The 19,972-nt window shown below is 38.3% G+C and overlaps 1 protein-coding gene and 1 long non-coding RNA gene across 7 annotated transcripts; one reads left to right on the top strand and one right to left on the bottom strand.

The window, feature by feature from the left end:
• Positions 1-6,363: 6,363 nt before the first annotated feature.
• Positions 6,364-19,212, bottom strand: LOC111322790 (putative histone-lysine N-methyltransferase PRDM6). 6 transcript variants are annotated; one of them, XM_088758418.1, is made up of 7 exons: positions 16,113-16,373; positions 15,326-15,743; positions 14,023-14,266; positions 12,602-12,749; positions 9,615-9,907; positions 8,969-9,233; positions 6,364-7,695 (listed from the first exon to the last, which is right to left on the bottom strand). In XM_088758418.1, the coding sequence occupies exons 4-7, from the start codon at positions 12,747-12,749 to the stop codon at positions 7,007-7,009; spliced, it is 1,395 nt and encodes a 464-aa protein (XP_088614544.1). In that variant the 5' UTR covers positions 14,023-14,266; positions 15,326-15,743; positions 16,113-16,373; the 3' UTR covers positions 6,364-7,006. The 6 variants fall into 6 exon arrangements, with proteins under 6 accessions (XP_088614544.1, XP_088614546.1, XP_088614543.1 ...); XM_088758420.1 differs by having other exon boundaries at positions 15,696-15,743; XM_088758417.1 differs by having other exon boundaries at positions 15,326-16,373.
• On the top strand, positions 9,211-10,876 carry LOC148731986 (uncharacterized). Its single transcript, XR_016000521.1, has 2 exons — positions 9,211-9,500; positions 9,978-10,876. It is a non-coding gene; the product is annotated as an uncharacterized LOC148731986 (long non-coding RNA).
• Positions 19,213-19,972: the final 760 nt, after the last annotated feature.

The raw sequence follows: 19,972 nt of genomic DNA, 5'->3' as shown, positions 1-19,972 counted from the left end.
GATGTCAAAACTTCTTCGGTCGTTGCGAAAACAAGTGATCATGTGTCTCTTGTTATGGTAATGGTTCACCACGGTTGAAGGAACAAAGCTCTTTCTAAATACAATATAGACAATAAAAGGGAAAAAAACAACTTAACTATTAATTAACGAACTTTCGTGCGGCTAGATAATTCGATTCGAACCGTATAGGTCGATTTTATCGAGTTGCGAAGATCGCAAGTTTTTCACGGTAGATGAGTCTTTCCCAGTGGCAACTGAGAGTGAGAGGTTTGTATTAAAATGCAGAGGTTTTTGCGCAAATGGGCTTCAAGCTATTCACCCGCGAGGCTTAGGCTTCACTCAGTTTGCATTTTGAGGGCTTTGTCTCAACACGTTTCGAGTTTTGGAAATTTAGCATCAAAGAGAGACGCCTTTGTTAACGTAATAGAATTTAATATCGTGTGCTTTTGTGTTCGCTTTTCTGCGCATCGCTTACTCCCAGCTGCTTTCAAAAGTTTTTCCTGTTTCGCTGATATAATTAACCGACAGAAAATTCTCTGATTTTAAGATAAAACTACTGGCCAAAAACGAGCACTGATAAAGCATACCCTTGAAGATGTTTGCGTAGGTTTAGCTTCTATCAAAAATCGTCCTTAGGCAAATCTTAGAGGTTTAATATTATATTGTCAAAGTAATTTCATTTTCGTCGTTTTCAACTGATCCATTTGGTTTGCTTTCGTCAGCATCTCAGAGGCCACGTTTCAATTGCAAAAGTAAACTCTAAATTTAATGAATGTGAATTGGGTAAATATATCGATGCGCTGTAAGTAAACACGAACTACGTGATATTTCAAAGACTTTTTCCAAAACAGGAATGCCCTAACACAAAGGCAAACGACTTTTTGAAGGTGCAATATGAATAGAAACATGAACTGGTTTCCTGACAGACTTTCAAACAACGAAGCAGGGAGGAAAATATCATTGTTGGAAGAGGTTTTTTTCAGATTTCTTAAAAACATTTGAAAAGCGTATCAGCAGCACTTTTGTATACGATAGACGGTTTTATTTCAACGCAGATAGTTTTCTTCTATATATTGCTTTACGATTGTGTTTTTCCCAGTTGATTAGTAAAGATTCTGCTATCTTTCCCTCTGATGTCAGCTTGGTTTACATCATCAGGTCATGACGGAAACTGAACCTAATCATTCCTAATCAAAGCAAGAATTAACATGGAAAAAATTATGTTCATGTGGAAAACTATGCAATGGAATATAAAACTGAATTTCATCATATTTGCAACAAGATAACAATATCACTTTTATGCCGCTAAGTAGTACGTTATCGATTTTTTTCTGAAACCAATATAGCTTCTTTGTTGTCCTTTAGTTTGGTTTCCAATTGAATGCATAAATTCGATCGAGTTCCGCATTGCCAGGCTTAATTATTGTGAATACTTTGCGCGCCATACCAACGTTAAGAGCTTTTTGCAAAAGAAACTCTCGAAAATGAACGAAATTTTCTCGAGAATTCGGCCATGGAGTTTTTCTTCTAACTGAAGGGTTTTATTGCACGCTTTACGTAATAAAACAAAATCACCAAACTTTTCTTCAAAGCGTTGATTTTGTACCTTTTCTAAATTTGTAAACATTTTGTTGTGCGAGCTGTCAAGTTCAAAACAAGTCAGATTTTCTCGGCCTCGACCGAGCAAATTCATGTTTCATTAACTTTTATTATCCACTAGGTTGTCAAACTTTGAAAAAAAACTAGCCTTCATCTTCTTGAGATTAACATCGCCTACAATAACACATGACTGAGTTCCTCTCATATTTATGAACGCGTGATTAGTCAAGCTCGGAGTTAAAAACGACAGATGCTGTTTAGTCATGCTTGGGCTTCGACCCTCTTCTTAAGAAACGCTGGCTCCGTCGTAACATTATTTCGAAAATTATTCTAAAACTTTACTGAATAAACGTGTGCAGAGAAAATAGTAGAAGTCTCTTATTTCATAACAAAGTTACGAGTTTAAACGAATGAGTGGATTTTGGTTTAACCTTTGGAATTGACGTAGTTTCTTTTTTTTTTTTTTTGTAATCGTTTGGAAGTCAAACAGTACTCGAAATAAATATACTGCATTGTGATAATGATAATTGAGCAAAAAGCCGACCTGAACGAGCGATAAATTGGCTTTAATTTCTCTTATAGTCTCGATGAACTTAAGTTTGATGTTCTGCCTGTTTGTTCAGTTTCTCCCTTTCTCGCCTTAAGATATCATTTAATTGCCCAGAATCATCATATCGCAGCACTGAGTGAAAACATGACAACAAAGCAGAGTCAACAAATTAAAAGCAAATATACGTCAGAGAAACATCTGTTCACCTATCTGCGTATCATATGAAGAGAGGCTGATAGTTTCGAAAGAAACTGTTTGGGGCTGCGTCGGTGGGAGTAACGAAATAATTTGGATATATCAACAAAGATGAAATGGTAAATCGGCCACCGTAACGATTACAAAAGCTGACGTTTCGAGCGTTAGCCCTTCGTCGGAGCGAAGGACGAAGGGCTAACGCTCGAAACGTCAGCTTTTGTAATCGTTACGGTGGCAGATTTACCATTTCAACTTTCTTGATATATCCAAATTATATCATATGAAGAGATCTACTTAACGCCCCGCGTGGCTAACTGGTATGAGCGGAGTTATCGTCCAACAACATTTAGAAACGACGGGTGCTGCCCGGTCAAATTAAGGCTGAGTAACGTAGTCATATCATCTATATGTCAGTGTTAAATGGAACAGACAGACCATGAAAGGAAACGCAAGGTAATAGGTTTAAGCTTAAAGACACTGTTTCTTTAAAAGATAGTTATTCCAGTTTAGACCTGACCTACACTGTACTTAATCAACTGAATACGTTTTTAGTCCATCTTAAATTTTAAAATCCTTTGAGGTTTAGAAAGATTTTTAAGAAAGGAAAACAATAAAAAGCTCTCGTAGCTGATGGTTTGAATTTCTCGGCGTCGTTTGATCCGTTTCTTCCTAGGGGAAAAAAGTGGTCAGTGATTAATAAATATATGGCACAACACGTTGCTACTTCAAAAAAATCCTGATAAAGAAAAAAATTCCGCTCTCAAGTCAAATTGAAACGTAGAACGTGGGAGTTCTAACCGCCCACGATTTCCGTCAGGGTGTAGTGCCACTTTCAGCCTCTTTTTCCTTTAAGATACAATCAAAATTGCACGAGAAGAAGTCGCGACAACATTAGATTTATACGGGGTAAGACGGTCAATTTCTAAACAAAAATTCCCCTGCACATTCCGAACAGACATCTTTATAAGCTGCATCAATTTATATGCATAACTCTGTTGATAAATCCCGTAGGTTTTAGCTAATAAAAATTCAAAGCCCATACGTTTGTAGTTTACACTCAGCTGCACCTCATTGTTCGCGCCACTTGCTACGTGAACAGTTTTTCCGCTTTCATTGACGTCAAGTCGTGAGTAATTGCCCTACACGCTAGAAACCAATTTTACGCTCTGTAAGTTTTCCTGTTTGTGCTCTGGTGACGCCGTCGAAACCGAAAAATGTTTTGCTTGAAATTTTCTGCGAATGAGTTTCGAAGCAGTTAATGTTTTGTTAGTTTCAAAACCTTCGTGGAAGCATATTTTTTTAAAGTTTTTGAACAACATACGAGTATTTCTAATCATCGGGCATTTGTAGCAAGGTGGAACAGGAAGAACGCAGAAACTTATTGAACGGATGTTATATTGCAAATATTCAATACCCCTGATGAACTCGAAAAATTAATCAATATACAAACAACTTCATTAATTTGCTTAATTATACCGCTCATTTGAGCTTCCCGGGTTACTCGTTTTCTAGTGGTAAAATATGACGAATTTAATCCTATTTTGGGAAAAGTTCTCGAAGGACTTCTAAATTAACGTTTATAAAAAATAGTTAATCGTGAAAGAAGGCTAGGCCAAAGGTTAATTGCACTGTTTTGACGGATATGATTTATCTATGAGTATGAGGAAAAAGTGTCTATTTATAACTCAATCAGGTTATTGTCCAATTTCCACTGAAGTCACAGTCTTAACAGAACAGAACTGCCGAGCTCAGGTACGTATATGCAGTACGATGAGATACTGACACCCTGTGGGATACAGCGAGTAGCTGGTCACATCATTCGTTTATAGAGCTGAACCCAGTTGTTCGAAGGCTGATTAGCACAAACCCAAGGTTAAATTCTAATCAGGGTTTCTTTAATCCCTTGTTCAAAAGTCTTTTTTGGGATAATATTCCTTACACTTTTTAGAGCATCCAATCACCAAGGTGTAGACTAAAAGAATTCCACTGAATTTCCTTTCAAAGCTTTCAGATCTGATATCAGATTTTACAGTAACCCTGGGTTATCTTAATCCAGCTTTGAACAACCGGGGCCTGGACGCTAACCTCTGTGTCATGATAACATCTCCTCTTATCTTCTAATCTTATTTCCTTATCAATAATAAACATGACAATATTTTATCCTGCTGCAATTTTTCAAGCTAACACAATGTAGAAGAGGGTTGATTCGGTGCAGTGAAAGATACTTTGGTGCAATAGAAGGTAACAATATGTTAAGCCAGGCTTTGAGCTTTTCGCCGCAAATAACTTATCAATACATCTAAAAAAATGTTGTTTTAATTGAAAGCGACTTTTTTTGACTGTAAGCACACCGTGACTCGCGCGCTTTGCTTCTGCATGATTATGGAAAAAATGTATGTCAATTTTTTTTCCTACATATGATCAATAAGTTGTTACATGATATTTCCCTAAACGCGTATAAATTATCTTGAAGAATACAAATTGCACTTGCCCATGGACTCGTACAATTTCGCTTGCTTTTTTAAAAAATAACTCGTTATTTATCCTAAATTGCATTCGAAATTATGTGATTACCTATATTCAAGTTTATTAGATCTCATCGTGATAAAATCGCACACCTCATCCTTCCCTCAATATAACCAACCACCAAATCGAACCTGGATTCGCTTGGGGCCTGGGATGGATTTTGTGAATGGCTCCCAGATCTAATTGTAGTCAATCGGGATCAGCATTAATTTTTCTGCGCAGGGGAGGGGAGGTGGAACGCGCTCATCCTACTTTCGAGTGAATGTTCATGATACTTACGAAGCCGTGAGGCTAAATGAATTGTTCATCAGCAAATCCATTAAAACACATAAATCGGAGGAGGTCGTCTTGAATGAATTACCCATAGTTTTAGATCAGAACTTTACATTCTATCCTAAGATACCTGAGATAGGTTTAGAAATCATCCAAATCTTAGACTTTCTCGCCTCTTGAGCAAATAAATGATCCTCCTGATCAAGTCTCATTCGAAGACTAAGTTGCAGTTAAAAGAGTCATGAAAATGTACATTCTCCAACGGGTTTCGAACCAGTCACGACTCCCAAATGCTAATTTGGCGCTACCTTTCGCTTGGAAATACCATTTGATCTTCATTTTATTCCAAGAAGTTTCATAAAGTAGAATATTTTGTCACCCTAACATGATGATTCAAAGTACCCTTGATAAGATTTTTACGTCCAGGTATTTGCTCCAAAATTCTTGCATTTCACAAATGAACTAATATGCACCAATAGACACCAATAAACACCAATATACACCAATATACACCAATAGACACCAATATGACAACACTTACGTGGAAACGCTATCGATATGGCAAAAACTTTTCAACCGCAGAAGTATACTGGTTGTATTAGAAATATGAACAACTCTTGTAGCAATACAACCAATATAGTTGTAGCAATAAAGTTACAGTTATCTCGATATCTTAACAATACCTCTTTGGTAGCAGACCGTATTTGCTCCTCCCGATTTAACTCTACAACTTTCTCTTTAAACGAAGTCTACACATCCTAAGATAATCTGGTTTCAGTCAACTGAATTGATAATGTAAGTTGGCCGCCGCAAAGAGTTCCTAAAGCTAACGTTTCGAGCGTTAGCCCTTCGTTAGAGCGAATAACGAAGGGCTAATGTTCGAAACTTGAGCTTTAAAAACCTTTTAAGTTGACCAGTTAAAATTATCAGCTGAAATAATAAAGCCAAGTTTTCATGTAGTCCTCCCCACCGACCCAGCACCACAAATGCTCAGTGCATCCTAAAAATTCCTCACAAGATCACATTTTTTTTAATTGTGAACGAATGAGGTCTAATGACTGATTGATTCAGGGTTTATTTTAGTAATACTTCAGTAGAGTGCTAGTATTACAATATCGCCACTCCAATTTTGCAGACGAATGTCCCTTCCTCCATCCTTAGATTATGTGAATGGGAAACTCATAAATCGACAAAAACAAACATGAAATGGGGAGACTGAGTAACTGGGAAACGAAATATTTTATTACATTATCGTCAATATGATTGAAGGTGCATTACAACTAGCCTTTTTACATCATCAGCTTTTGTACATAGCCACTAACGAGAGATAAATATTCAAAGACGCTATGCGCCTTATCTGTCGGTGCACAACAATGATAAATATTAGCCTTCCAGTGCCAAAAAAGGTTTTTATATTTTGAAAAGTATGAATTGCATTAGAAATTTTTAAAAATGAGTTGATTTGAATATAAGTTAATCAGATGGCCTGAAGAGCAACCAAGTCTGTTTACGACGAGACAGCGAAATAAAAGGAATGTTTATGTATTAAGGATAGGTGAGAGAGAGAAAAACCAAGTTGAATTACATTACAACGTTGTTCATTTAAAGAACTTACTCTAATTCTTACTTACTTCTTGATATATGTTCCTAATTGCTCAATAGACTTAAAAATTTTTACCACCTGTACATGTGAAGCTAAATTCAAACTATAAAACGCCTCTGATTGCAATTCAGTGGTGTTTTGCTCACGCTAACTGGAATTCTTCAACCTTATTTATAATTCATTTTGAGAATTATTACTTTTAAGATTTTCGCCAAAATACGGCTAACTTCATGAGGGCTTAAAAATATTTTTGATAAATTTTAATTTATGCAAATCCTACGATGTCGACTTAGCTGGGAAGCTTGTGAAAAAGACTTTCCACACCGTTCACATGAAAATGGCTTCTCTCCAGTATGCGTGCGCATGTGATTATTCAAAGTAGTCGCTCCGCTGAACGATCGCAGGCAGTAACCGCATTTGAAGGGCTTCTCACTCACGTGAACAACTGCGTGCATGCGCAGTTCTTTAGGTTGCGCAAAAGATTCATGACAATGGCCACATCGATAGGGCTTACAAGGCATGCGCGAACAGAGATGATTATTCAGAAGAGAGCGTTGAGTGAAGGACATTTTGCACTGACCACATTTGAAATCATCGCTTTCCCTGATGTTCTCCAACACTTTATCATATATCTTACGGTATCCTGTGGTCAGCTGAATTCCTGTGGTGGTAACCGAGTTGTTTTCTGCTGGTGAGGTACCATTGCTCGATTCTTGTTGCATTCGGGGCAGCTTGAGGGGTCGTTCTGTTTCTTGAGGGAATGATTTGTCAACCTGCCGCTTACAAGGAGGGAGGCTGTTTTTGACACAAGACTTGCTGCTCCTCTCTTGATGGTTAGTTTCATGACTCATATTAACTGGAGAAGTTTCTTGTTCACTCTGTGATTCATGGGCGCTTGAAATAGTGACATTGCCTGCATGTTGCGTGCTCGATGCTTTCCCTTTAAAAACTAGAAAAGAAATGGAGTTACATTTTGTCATATATTTGCTCGTCGTCTGTGTACGTCCTGTTACAGGACAAGAGTTTGACCAAATCGAATTATGTAATGAATTAAGGCTGATAGTTTCTAAAGAAAATGTTTGGGGCTGCGTCGGTGGGGGTAACGAAATAATTTGGATATATCAACAAAGTTGAAATGATAAATTGGCGACCGTAACGATTACAAAAGCTGACGTTTCGAGCGTTAGCCCATCGTCGGAGCGAATAGAGGAATTGTGGGTTGTGTGTGCTTTTAAACACGAAGGCGCGCTGTATAAAGAAGCCTTCCCTGGGAAGACCTAGGTTCATTTGTCACTCACCGTTAACGTGTGCGGGTCAAATTCAAATGCTGGTAGAGGAACAAAAGGAGCTAATGCATGAGATATCTACTGTTTACTTCCACCAGCATGGTGGCATGAGGTAACGTGCGAACCACCTACTTCAATCTCAAATTTACCGCCACAAATAAAGACAGTTTCCATTGGAGAAAGGAAATACAAATCTCATTCTTGTATTGTGATGAAGAAATAAAACAATTTTAAGGAATGCGCCCGCTGTTCACTGCTTTGGAGGAGCTGTAGCTCAAGCTGACTTGACTCTAAGAGTTCTACATCACACGACGGTTGATTGACAAATGGTCCAGTGGGACCTAAGGCTCCTTTTATAGCGCGCCTTCGTGTTTAAGGGCAGAAAATGGAGCTACGTTATTGGAGGGAACATGGCATCGAGAAAAACACGAATGAATTAGTGGAATGAAAAGCGTTCGTTGATCACTGTGGGATTTAGACTGCCGGTTTGAAAGAAGGCAGTAATTTATTCCTGTTTTTCTCGTTGCCATGTTCCCACCAATAACGTAGCTCCATTTTCTGCCCTTAAAAGCACACACGACTCACAATTCCTCTGTTTGCTCCGACGAAGGGCTAACGCTCGAAACGTCAGCTTTTGTAATCGTTACGGTGGCCAATTTGCCATTTCAACTTTGTTGATATATCCAAATTATTATGTAATGAATTGCTGACACAACATCTAATTCAAAATAGTCAATAAACAATGTCTTAATTCGCGCATTTATATTTTCTGAACTCAGGAATTGAAAGGCAACGTTTTTGGAATTCGTTGTTGAAAAAAAAAAAACTAACGTATGTGACCTCCTTATTTTGGACTACATTTGCTAATTATGGCATCAGAGCCATCTTTTTTTAGGCATACAATGATCCAGTTTCAGTTACTAAGAAATCTCTCACCTGGAAAGTGCTGTGAAATGTCCTTATCCCAGTTACTAACAGGTATTCCCATGTGCTGGAGGTAATATTTGTCATCATACCAGACCAATAACTCCGTGCCACTCGGTATTTCACGGAAAGCGCGATAAAAGATACTCTTGTTGTGCTGGAATGCAAACATGTTTTGCTCCTCCTTGTGACGAGCACAGCGAATAAAGCGCATCCAGCTAGAGGTATCCGTATCACTTCCGTCCAAAAAAAATGCCAGCTTACCGTTGTCGTAGACCTGCAGCAAGAAAGAATAACGTATTAATGTTGGTGCTGGTCTTAGTGCTACTGGATTTCCGAAAGAAATGACAAAAACGAACAAAGAAACAGAAAAAAAATACCATAATCGATGTTATTTTCTCAGCTATTGAGTTATGATTCATTTGTCTAGAGCTTTACAGGAGGAAACAAGTTGAGTGTTGGTTCGAATTCAGTAATAAAACCTAAAAAGCCTGGTGCATGATTTGTCAATAAAGTGAACTTGCAGTGATTCAAGAAACACAGTGTAAGTATGTGAAATTTAGTCATAAGCCTGATTTCAATATTGTAATATTGAAAAATTTAAAAGTCAATTCATTAATCTTAAAGTGATAAACCTATAGTCTACAAGCGAACATACCTCCCACATGTATGACGTGTCTATATCCGGGGTAACGTTAACGTTGTCAGTTTCCAATGAAAGACACTTTCCTTCGTATGGACCAATCCATGTTCCCGCAGGAATATGATGCTTTGCGCAAACTCCGTGGCCCTCCCCTGGGATTCCAGACAGGCAAAGTTTCACTTCATCCGGGAACGAGGACACAGCGTAACATAGCTTTGTATTTCTTGCGGACTTACTTTGACCTGTCTCCATGGCGACGTTAATCCATCTTTTGTCTGGTGCTGTTTTGAGAAACTCGGGTTGTTGTTCTTTTGGATAACAGTGAGAGTCAAATGAAATAAATTGATTATTACGAGCTAATTAATTTTTTTTTCCTAGAAGCTTTTGTCGGAGACAAGCAAATAAAGGATCTCTCCCTATAATTTTCAAAATAAGATAGAGTTTTACTATATTGATTGTACACATTGATCGGTTTCTTTTATATAGAAAAATTAGTTAGCACATATTACTCGGTTTTTATGTAAGAAATGTTTTTTCAATTAATTTTTTTTAATATCAATTTTTATTTCTCCACTTCACTCTATCAGTGGACCCAATTGCCTTGTCAAAAACAAAATATACTGACACTTACACAAAAGTCTACACCATACCATGCCTTAAGCGCAACTGAAATGTTCTTATATGTTAACACATACATTTGATTTGATCAGTGTCACATAATTTCAGTTATGTTAAAAGTTTCATTTTACTTAATAACAGAAAGGTTATTTAATGTTAGTGTTTCAGTATAGAGGATGCTGGTTGGCTGAGCGCGTTTATAAATTTTGTCTTTGAGTGCAAATAGACTCTGTTTGTTGTATAGTTCGTTATTACATATTCCGATAAAATTTAAAGCAATTTTCTAGATACAAAACCTAATTACCGATCTTTCAGTCCCAGGCAGAAGCAAATTTAAATCCGAATCTGCCGATTCTAAGAGAGGTTTTGATTCATTATATTTATGGGAGTTTCAGGGCTCAAAGTTAGCGACCAGCTGGTCGCACATGCGACTAGATTTTTAATTGTGCGCCTAAAAATTCATGTGTGATCGCACTTGCGCCCCTATAAATCGCAGAGATTAGTGCGACTGAGCTTATCGCCACTCAACTCTGTTTTCCTACCTGATCATTCTAAAATGACTCCGACTGGTTGGACATGAAACGGAAGATTGAAATAATAAGTTCAATCGTAGGTATGACATAATCGGGCTGCAAACAATAAAGTTATCATTTTCCTTGCATCAGTGTGCGTTTTATTGGTCTTTATCTGCTGTGGCTTCTCCGAACTCGGAGCTCCATGTTCCCATTCTATCCCAGTCCTATTCGGTTTTGCAAATACTCCGCTGACGCATGCGAGTGAAGGCTACCTATAAAGCACGTGCTTCTCGGCAATCAAGTTCACCGGTCGATGTGAAAGGTAAAGCCAGAGGCAAGAATGTCTAAACAACCTGGTTTAAAAGACTTTTTTTCTTCACGGCGGGAGCAATTTAAATAAAACGACGAATAATAAATTACTTTATTGTATTGTATTGTATTGTACATCTCAGTTAAGTCAATGGCAATCAATGTAATTTATTCTCTTACGAAACGCTCATTTGCATAACTATAGTTTGTTATTGAACAGCCGGCCGGCGCCTTCTTCTTCAGCTTCGAACTCGAAAACTTCTTCAGTGTCCAGCTCCATTGATAGTGCTTTACTCCAAGATATAGAGGACGAACCAGAGACAACAAAAAAAGAAAAGTATATAAGTTTCAGAGAGCATGGCTGAAGGAATTCGAATGGCTTGAATGCGATTCAGAAAAAGAGTTGATTCGCTGCCGATGCTGTAAAGCCTTCCCATCCTTAGTCAATGGATGCAGCAATTTTAAACATGAGACACTTACTAAGCGCTCGAAGAGTAAGAGCCATGTTTATTGCAGGGATTGTTATTTGAACCGTAGCGGTCAGAGACCAAGGCGTCCCAACTTTGCTTAGAGAAAGAGGCCAGATGAACTAATCTCAGTTGCTGACTCGTGGCACTCACAGGATTTCGAATGATCGAGTTAATGTTGTATTAAGGACATGGTTCCACGTCCAAGTCTGTTTCAGCTTTAAACTGAAGGTGTATTCATTGGAAATCAAATGAAAGTTGTGAACAGTAAACTGGCAGTGTATTTTTTCTTAGTTATTCACGCTCATTTCAAAGGAAATGAATACGGAATTTTTCTGTTACCTTGAATGTACCGGGACCATGAAGTGCAATACTTCTTGAGATGGAGAAGTTAATTGAAAAAAAACCTAACAGTATGATAACAGTATTATTGTTATCTCTAGTGTAGAGTAGTAGCCTGAAGGTGGGAACAAACACAGATCCGTTTAAAATAAAAGACAACATGCCGATAAATGATTACTTATACAACGTCTGAAGCTTTCTGTTTTTTTTTTTTTTGGTTCCACCAGTATTTTAAGCTGTGCTCCTAACATTTTTCGCTGTGCGCCTAGAATTTTAGTAGTGCGCCTAAAATTTTACATCTGGTAGCACGAGTGCTCCCAGAGCCAAAATTCAACTTTGAGCCCTGAGTTTTGTAGAATGTTAACTGTCCCTTTTAATTTTATTTATATGATCTTTAACAATGGTTTAACAGAAGATTGACTTTAACTTATGTAACTCTCCTAGTTTTATACGTTGAGCCATAGAATGTTTTTTTTTTTGATAAAATTTAATTACGGTCGTGAAAATTTGATTGCGTAGGTTTCTACATGCAAGAAATCCGTCCATAAGTATTTTACTTCCAATGGTATATTTTTCAGAGGGTCCCAACGGGGTTAACAGTTAGCCGTAAGACAAAAAAATTAGCACCTAGTGCGAGAAATTGGTCCTTGGTGTTTTCTGTAAGTACAGACCTCGTTGCAATAGCTCCCTACCGTTAAGACCTCGCCCTAGGTCAATAACATGTATGCGTGGAACTCGAAGTTTAATTTACCTGAGCTGTCCATGTCTTCTTCAGTCGTCGTTTTTAAAATTTGTACCACCTCCACAGGATTTCTCCCGTACAGAACATATTGCAGATCTTGTTCAGTAAAATGCACACGGTACTGTGAAGATCCTGTTGATGATGGCGAACCGTCCATCTAGTACAAGTAAAGTATAAATTAATGGAATATTTCAGCTAGTATTATTATTCGTTTATAACCAACAGAGTGGGGTTTTAAGTTTGGCAATTCGTCTGTAATGATTTTGCCAAGCGTAAATACGATGAATTTTGCCTGAATTTGACAACTGGGCTGTCGTATTTAGTGAAGATTATTAAAGAAATCCAAATGGCGAGGTACCTTAAGGGAGACTACAGATCACCTTGCGTGAATAAAGACCATTATGATGAGGGACCATTATGATGAGGGACCATTATGATGAGGGACCATTATGATGAGGGCGTCAATGGTGCTGACCGTTAGCCGTAAAATGGCCAAAATTTTAACTGTTAGCTGTATAAGCCATCACCCATTGAGATCCTTGTATTTTGCTGAGATTTGAAACATATCGAGCTAATTATTTTTAACCCAAGCAAGAAAAATGTTCTCTTTGCTTATATCAAAGATTGCGTAACAATTTTTGCTAAAGATAATGTTTTGTTGGTTTTCGTGTAACGGTATTTTCGTTATCCATTTACCTCATTGCCGGACAATGCTGTCATCCTTATTCAAGTGTATAAGATAAATTTTAAGCATACATAATAAATTCTGGAATGTGTTCTTTGAGATACCTTCCCGACACAAATGTTTCAACTTAGTACGGGTTACTTGAGAAATAAGTTGCCGTATTCACCAGACTTTCATTTGTCTGAAAAATCGTTCAAAACAGTGTCCAATGAAATTGTGTCGCATGGTATCGTTTCGCAGTGTTCCAACGAAGTCAATTCCGGAAACGTCTGCGGAACCAATCAGATTTATAGAAATGTTCATGGAAAAGCATTTTCTGTCAATACTGGTCAATCCATCTCATTTTATTTCAAATTAGAGGAAGGCTCATATCCGCTTAATCTAGTGAACTCTTCGTAATTGATCAGTGCGAAACTGCCATGAGTAATTGAAACTCGATCTCTAATTGGTCAAATTCCAGCCGCGCCATTAGAGGAAACCACTTCAGGTGACATCGAAACTTCTTGTTAAATTTAAAAGAACGACGGAGGAAATTATGGGCAATGTTGAGATCCTCTATGATACATCAAAACTTCGGGTTTATCGCATTTTTCTGAGATTCGAAACATATCGAACAATTAATTTTTTTACCCAAGCAGGAAAAATGTTCTCTTCGCTTAAACCATAGCTTGCGTAACATTTTTTTGCATGGTAAAGATAATGTTGCGTTGGTTTTCATGTTATGGTAATTTCATTATCTATTTACCTCACTGGTGGACAGTGCTGTTATCCTGATTAAAGTACTTGATAAATTCTGAATTGTGTTCTTCGGCCGAGATACCTTCCTGACACAGATTGTTTGAACTTAGGACGGGATACTTGAGAAATTGGTTGCCGTATTCACCAGACTTTCATTTGTCGGAAAAATCGTTCTAAGCAGTGTCCAATGAAATTCTGTCGCATGGTATCGTTTCGCAGTGCTCCAACGAAGTTAATTCCGGAAGAAATGTCTGCGGAACCAATCAGATTTATGGAATAATACATGGAAAAGCATTTTCTGTCACTTTTGGTCAATTCATCTCAATTCATTTACAAATTAGAAGAGAAACTTTGGCATGTCAGGTCAATCAAGTGATTCTTATTAACTGATTATTGCGAAACTGCCTTAGGGCTGGGTCGCACTAGAGCGAATTTTAGCAAATTTTGTTTGCATAAGTAATAAATCTGTCACCAAGTAGCGTAAAATAAGTGCGACCCCAGTTTTAAAAACTCGCCAATTTTTTGCGGATTGCCAAATTTTCGCCAATCTTTAAAGAAGCCGAAGTGCTTTAACCACTGAGCTGTCATTTTTCTTCAAAATACTTGGATCAAGTTACGGCGGGAAAAATTACTTTGTTAGGCTAGTGCAGGTTAGCGGTACGATGTCGGGACAAAATTATTTTTTTTCTCGGTCCATCTAACCATTATTTCTATGGATTTTACAGTGGAAACGCGGAATTCGAGCGGCAATTTTTTGGAAATGCCTATGACTCCTACCCTGGATCCGGATACCGGCACCAAATCAGTAAAAAACTAAAAAACGCTGCGTTTTTCTGTTGAGACTGAAACACAAAATTCAACAAAAGCCCGAAAGCCGCGAAAATAATCATCTGTATATCACGATCCATTCTTGCACAATCAGTGCGCGAGATGTTTTCTTGACTGTAGATCTCGTGACATGACATATATGTTAATCAGCAAAGTTTTGGCTCAAACATGTTGGTCCAATGCGACCACCGCCAAAATTTGGCCCTTGCGAAATTTTTGCCAATTTTTTCCTCGCCAATAATTGGAAGTAAACAAAATTGGCTCTAGTGCGACCTGGCCCTTAGTCGGTTTCGCAAGATGCTTAATTAAGGCTAATTGAAACTCGATCTCAAATGGATGTTACTAAAACTGGTAACGGGGAACGGGGAACGGGGAACGGGGAACGGGGAACGGGGAACGGCGAACGGGGAACGGGGAACGGCGAACGGGGAACGGGGAACGGGGAACGGCGAACGGGGAACGGGTGTACAGCGGTAACCCACCTGAGAATTCAAAATGGCGTAGTAAACGATGTTTACAAACACTGATTTTATCGCTAGGTCGCTGCTTGCAGCGAAATTAGACGACTCGCTTTTATTTAACTATTGCCCAGGCGAAGCCACGAGGCCTAGTATTCCGAGGCGAGAATTCGAAGTCAACGTTTCTGCAATGGTTGCCGCCATTTGTTCTGACGTCTCTCTTAGTTTTTCCTTCCTGAAATCTGCATCTTTTAGCAGAGTTTTGGTATGTTGCCCAACAGCATTTTCTGCAGATAAGTAGCAAGGAGGTAACATCTTAGATTAACAGAAATGAGCTAGGAAACGTTATAACCAGCCTAGTTATTAAAATTACTACATGCAGATATCTGCTTACCTTACCGCAAAATAACATCAGGAACATATCTTTGTATCGACCCATAAACTTCCATGTAAACAATAGAGAAATCAAACATTGACAGAACTTTTAATAACTTTTAATTTAACAGGAAAACATGAGTTATGTCTTAAAGAATGTAGGTGTATGAATTCACATTCATGCTAATGCTTACAATAATATTTACACTGCATTGATCATATTCAAGAGAAAGTGATTCCCATAATGGACGTGAAAGTCATTTAGCTGTTTGCTTTACAACATTATTGATATTGCTGGGTTATAATGGTGAAGATATTAGAGGCAAACTTCATTACCTTGCAGTACAATTACTCTGTGAATATAAGAATAAATGCCGCGAGCTTGTAGTTCTGAGTTGATTGTTCAAATGTTGTGCATGAATTGTAAGATACTCACCTCTCCAAGGATTTGATTTCTATGCAACCTGCAATGTGTGCCAGACAAAAACTAAATTTATGAGGCACTCAACATTTAAAAGTAAAATCCTTCAATAAAACCTACACTTACCGTCCATGCTTTTTACTCCGACGATCGCGTTCGAAGAGCACGTGCTCAAAACTAGTTGCCAGACCCTTTTAATTCCCTTTACTCCGCCATTTTGAATTCTCAGGCGGGTTACCGCTGTACACCCGTTCCCCGTTCCCCGTTCCCCGTTCCCCGTTCTTCGTTCTCCGTTCTCCATTCCCCGTTCCCCGTTCCCGTTCCCGTTCCCCGTTCCCCATTCCCCGTTCCCCGTTCCCCATTCCCCGTTCCCCGTTCCCCGTTCCCGTTTCCCGTTTCCGTTCGCCGTTCGCCGTTCGCCGTTCGCCGTTCGCCGTTCCCCGTTCGCCGTTCCCCGTTCCCCGTTCCCCGTTCCCCGTTCCCCTTTCGCCGTTCCCCGTTCGCCGTTCCCCGTTCCCCGTTCCCCGTTCCCCGTTCCCCGTTCCCCGTTCCTCGTTCCCCGTTCCCCGTTCCCCGTTACCAATTTTAGTAACATCCATCTCAAATTGGTCAAATGCTTGATGTTTTCATGAACGTTGAAAATCGTATGCATCACAAGAAGAGGGTCTCAATGGGGCTAACCGTTAGCCGTAAAAGGGCAAAAATTTTGTCGTTAGGCGTAAAAACTGACAAATTTTAACCGTTGGGCGTAAAAAAAGTTATCAGAGTCCAGTTCCTCAAAACTGAAATATAATTTCGATAAGATAACGAGTTTAATGACCCAAAATTAACGGCGTATGATTTGAGTTAGTAACGTAATTGTCAGTTACCAGCTGGTAAGTTTGCCCATCTTTAGAATGAAATGGCTCAAGGAAAGCGTCATTGCTTGAAATGATGACGAATGACGTTAAAACTTAAATGTGTCACTGTTTCTGTTAAAAGTTAATTTTTTAAACGCACAATTCAGCTCTTTATTTCGTCCTGCGGAAAAGAAAAATCCCAAAATTTGAACTAAAATCGTCAAACCAACAAGCGGTATTTAATCGATTACGAAATGAAAAAGACAAGAGCGAAAGTCTTTTTCAATTCATGGATACAATAGTTTATATTGAACAGCTTACGAGAGAGCTTCCATTGACACCTCAGTCACTGACTGGTCTCATGTCTCTCCTAACACTCCGATGTGCATGTTTCAATGACAATTCCAAGTCAAAATACGATTTATGCGCACAGAAATAGTTTTCACTAATCCAACATAATGGGGCTGGTGTATTCTTTGTTTTTGGTGACGTTTTTGTTTAAAGATTTTTGCGAAAGTCAACAAAAGGCGGCCAGGGACCATTACGACGGCTGCAGAACCACTTACATTAGAAAGGAGTCAAGCAAAGGAAGGCTCGCAAAGTAAATAGAAAAAAAAAACTTTTAAGACAAACAACTGGAGAATGATGAACAGTCGAAACTATTATACAGTAATGATGGCAAAACTGAGCTGACTTTTCACCACAAAATTCCCTGAGAAAAGAGGCGGCAGCAAAATGGAAAACTGTGCCAAGAGGGAACCGAACAAAACTCGCTCTCACATTATTCCATTTTGCTCGTATACCTCATGACCGAAACGGTGAAATAATTCCCTTTCTTTCAGTAATCATCAAGAATAAAAAGGCCTACTTTTCCCTACCTTCGAAAACGCTTGGATCTCTTCCAAGTTCCTCGCCGCCTAATCAACCAGCAAGTGTTTCTCGAAACGCCTTGTTAATCTAATGCATACCAACTTTGCCGAATGTAATTCGGTCATTCAATCGACCAATTAGATCATTTGGAGCACGAGGCCTCCTTACATCTAGCACAAATCTGTGGTTATTTTAAGAACAGTCTATTAAGAATCCTTCTTACCCTCGCGGTGTTTAAAAGTACTCTGCATTTGTGGAACATTGTAGACAATATAATAAATATTTAATGAGGGCGGCCATATCAATGGCTAGCTTCAAAAACGAGCGAAAAATAACTTCCGATATCTTGTCTTGAAAGCTGGAATAATAAGTATTTAAACATGAGAATAGTCTGTTAGATTTTTAACACCCTTTTTTAACACCCTGGTTCAGCATCAAAGTGAGATAAATGACCGCAGTAAGTATTTCGCTTTGGAGCCGTTATCAATACCTAAAGCAAAGGGTACGGTGCACGAATCACGACATACTATCCTGTTGCTTCAATCAAACTGCAAAAACAGCAAAAAAGAGACGATTTATGTTTTGCGTTCAAGCAGCGAGGTACTCGTTTATCGCAGAGGGAAGAACAAAGATTTGTCTTTCAGCTCCCCTAAATTGATTTGTGACATGCAACAAGTGCTGTGATCTGACAACGAAGTGGCAAAGTACCGCAAAAATAAAGCCTTGAAAGGAAGTATAAATGCCGCAGTTTAACCGCAGTGCTAAGATATAAAAATTACCTACAAAATTTTTTCTCATAGTGTTTGTCAATTATGTAGCAACGAGATGCAGCTTTAATTTTTGTGCTTTGAATTGCATTAGAATGAAGATGAATGACCACACTTGAACGCACGTGCTGGGCTGGTGGTCTTTCAATGCATGACAGCAGTAGATCAGGGTGGGGTTTATTTGACAATAGTGAGCTGGACTCTTGAATACTTTCTGCTCAAAATAACAAAAAGACAAACAATTGGAAACATTTTGGAAACAGCCTATTCAAATGCTTTTACAGTCCAAAAGAAACGGCTTCGACAAATATTTGTTTTTTCTTTTAAACCCATTTCAAAGAGGAATTCAACATGGCTTTTAAACGGGACAGAATTGCCACGATGCTTTTGATGTAAACAAATGACAAGGAATTCAAAACCCTGTCGTACCTGCATAAAATTGCAAAAATAAAATTCACGCTTTTCTAGAATATTAATGGATAGTAAATCTTACAAATTTCAGTGACATTTCAAAGTAAATAACACAAATTTGTCAAGATAATTAATCGTACCTTGTATGTCAACGAACGTTGCTGATTTGCTTTTAGCAGGGTTAAGGAGGCTAACGTTTCAACAAATTCAACTTTCTTTTACAACGTCTTCGAACCATCAATTCGTTTGACATTTTCGCAATTAAATTGACTGTTTCTCTTACGGCCATATGGCATTTTTCTGAGAGCTAACAAATTGAAAGTTAAGTTTCAAAATTGACACTCTCTATAATGATATCACCCTTGCATATAAACGGATTATAGCACGCGATGTATAAGCTCCAGTTTTTAAATCAAATGTAACAAAAAATTGATCACGTATAAAATCGCTAAACATCCTCATATGAGGAGATATAATATGCCTACGTACAGCAGTTGGTGTGTCCAGCAAAAGCTTTTAAACGATAAGTGCTCAACTAAAATTTACAAGAATCGATTATCTCTCTTAGTGGAGGTCTGATATTTCCTATGAAACCTAAAACAAGGTATGTATCTGTGGTGTAAATTTCAAAATATTTAATGGCATAAAATTGGCTTAAATTAAATACAAAAGCATGTAATACTTCGGTTGTTGCCTAGCACTGCAGTTGGGTTGTTTTACTAGTGGTGTAAAGCAAGAACATATTCTTATAATTCCAGTTGATTTTGCGTGTCTTGTTTCCACTTCCTGTCACTTGAATTAATTATTCATTATAAACATGATACTTTGTAATGAGCTAAGAGTGAAGCCGAAGTCCTAAAATGGAACTCGAAGCTGAAACCTTGGCTGCTGGGTCAGTTAAAGCCTAGGCAAGCCAGCTGAACAAGATGTGGAAGCCACTTAAGAATCTCTTGAAATTCGGTATTCTTGCTTTCATTTCCCGTCTGTC

This window comes from Stylophora pistillata, chromosome 4 (genome assembly GCF_964205215.1).
Source record: "Stylophora pistillata chromosome 4, jaStyPist1.2, whole genome shotgun sequence".
Lineage (NCBI taxonomy): Eukaryota > Metazoa > Cnidaria > Anthozoa > Scleractinia > Pocilloporidae > Stylophora > Stylophora pistillata.
This window is presented reverse-complemented; position numbering and strand designations above follow the sequence as displayed.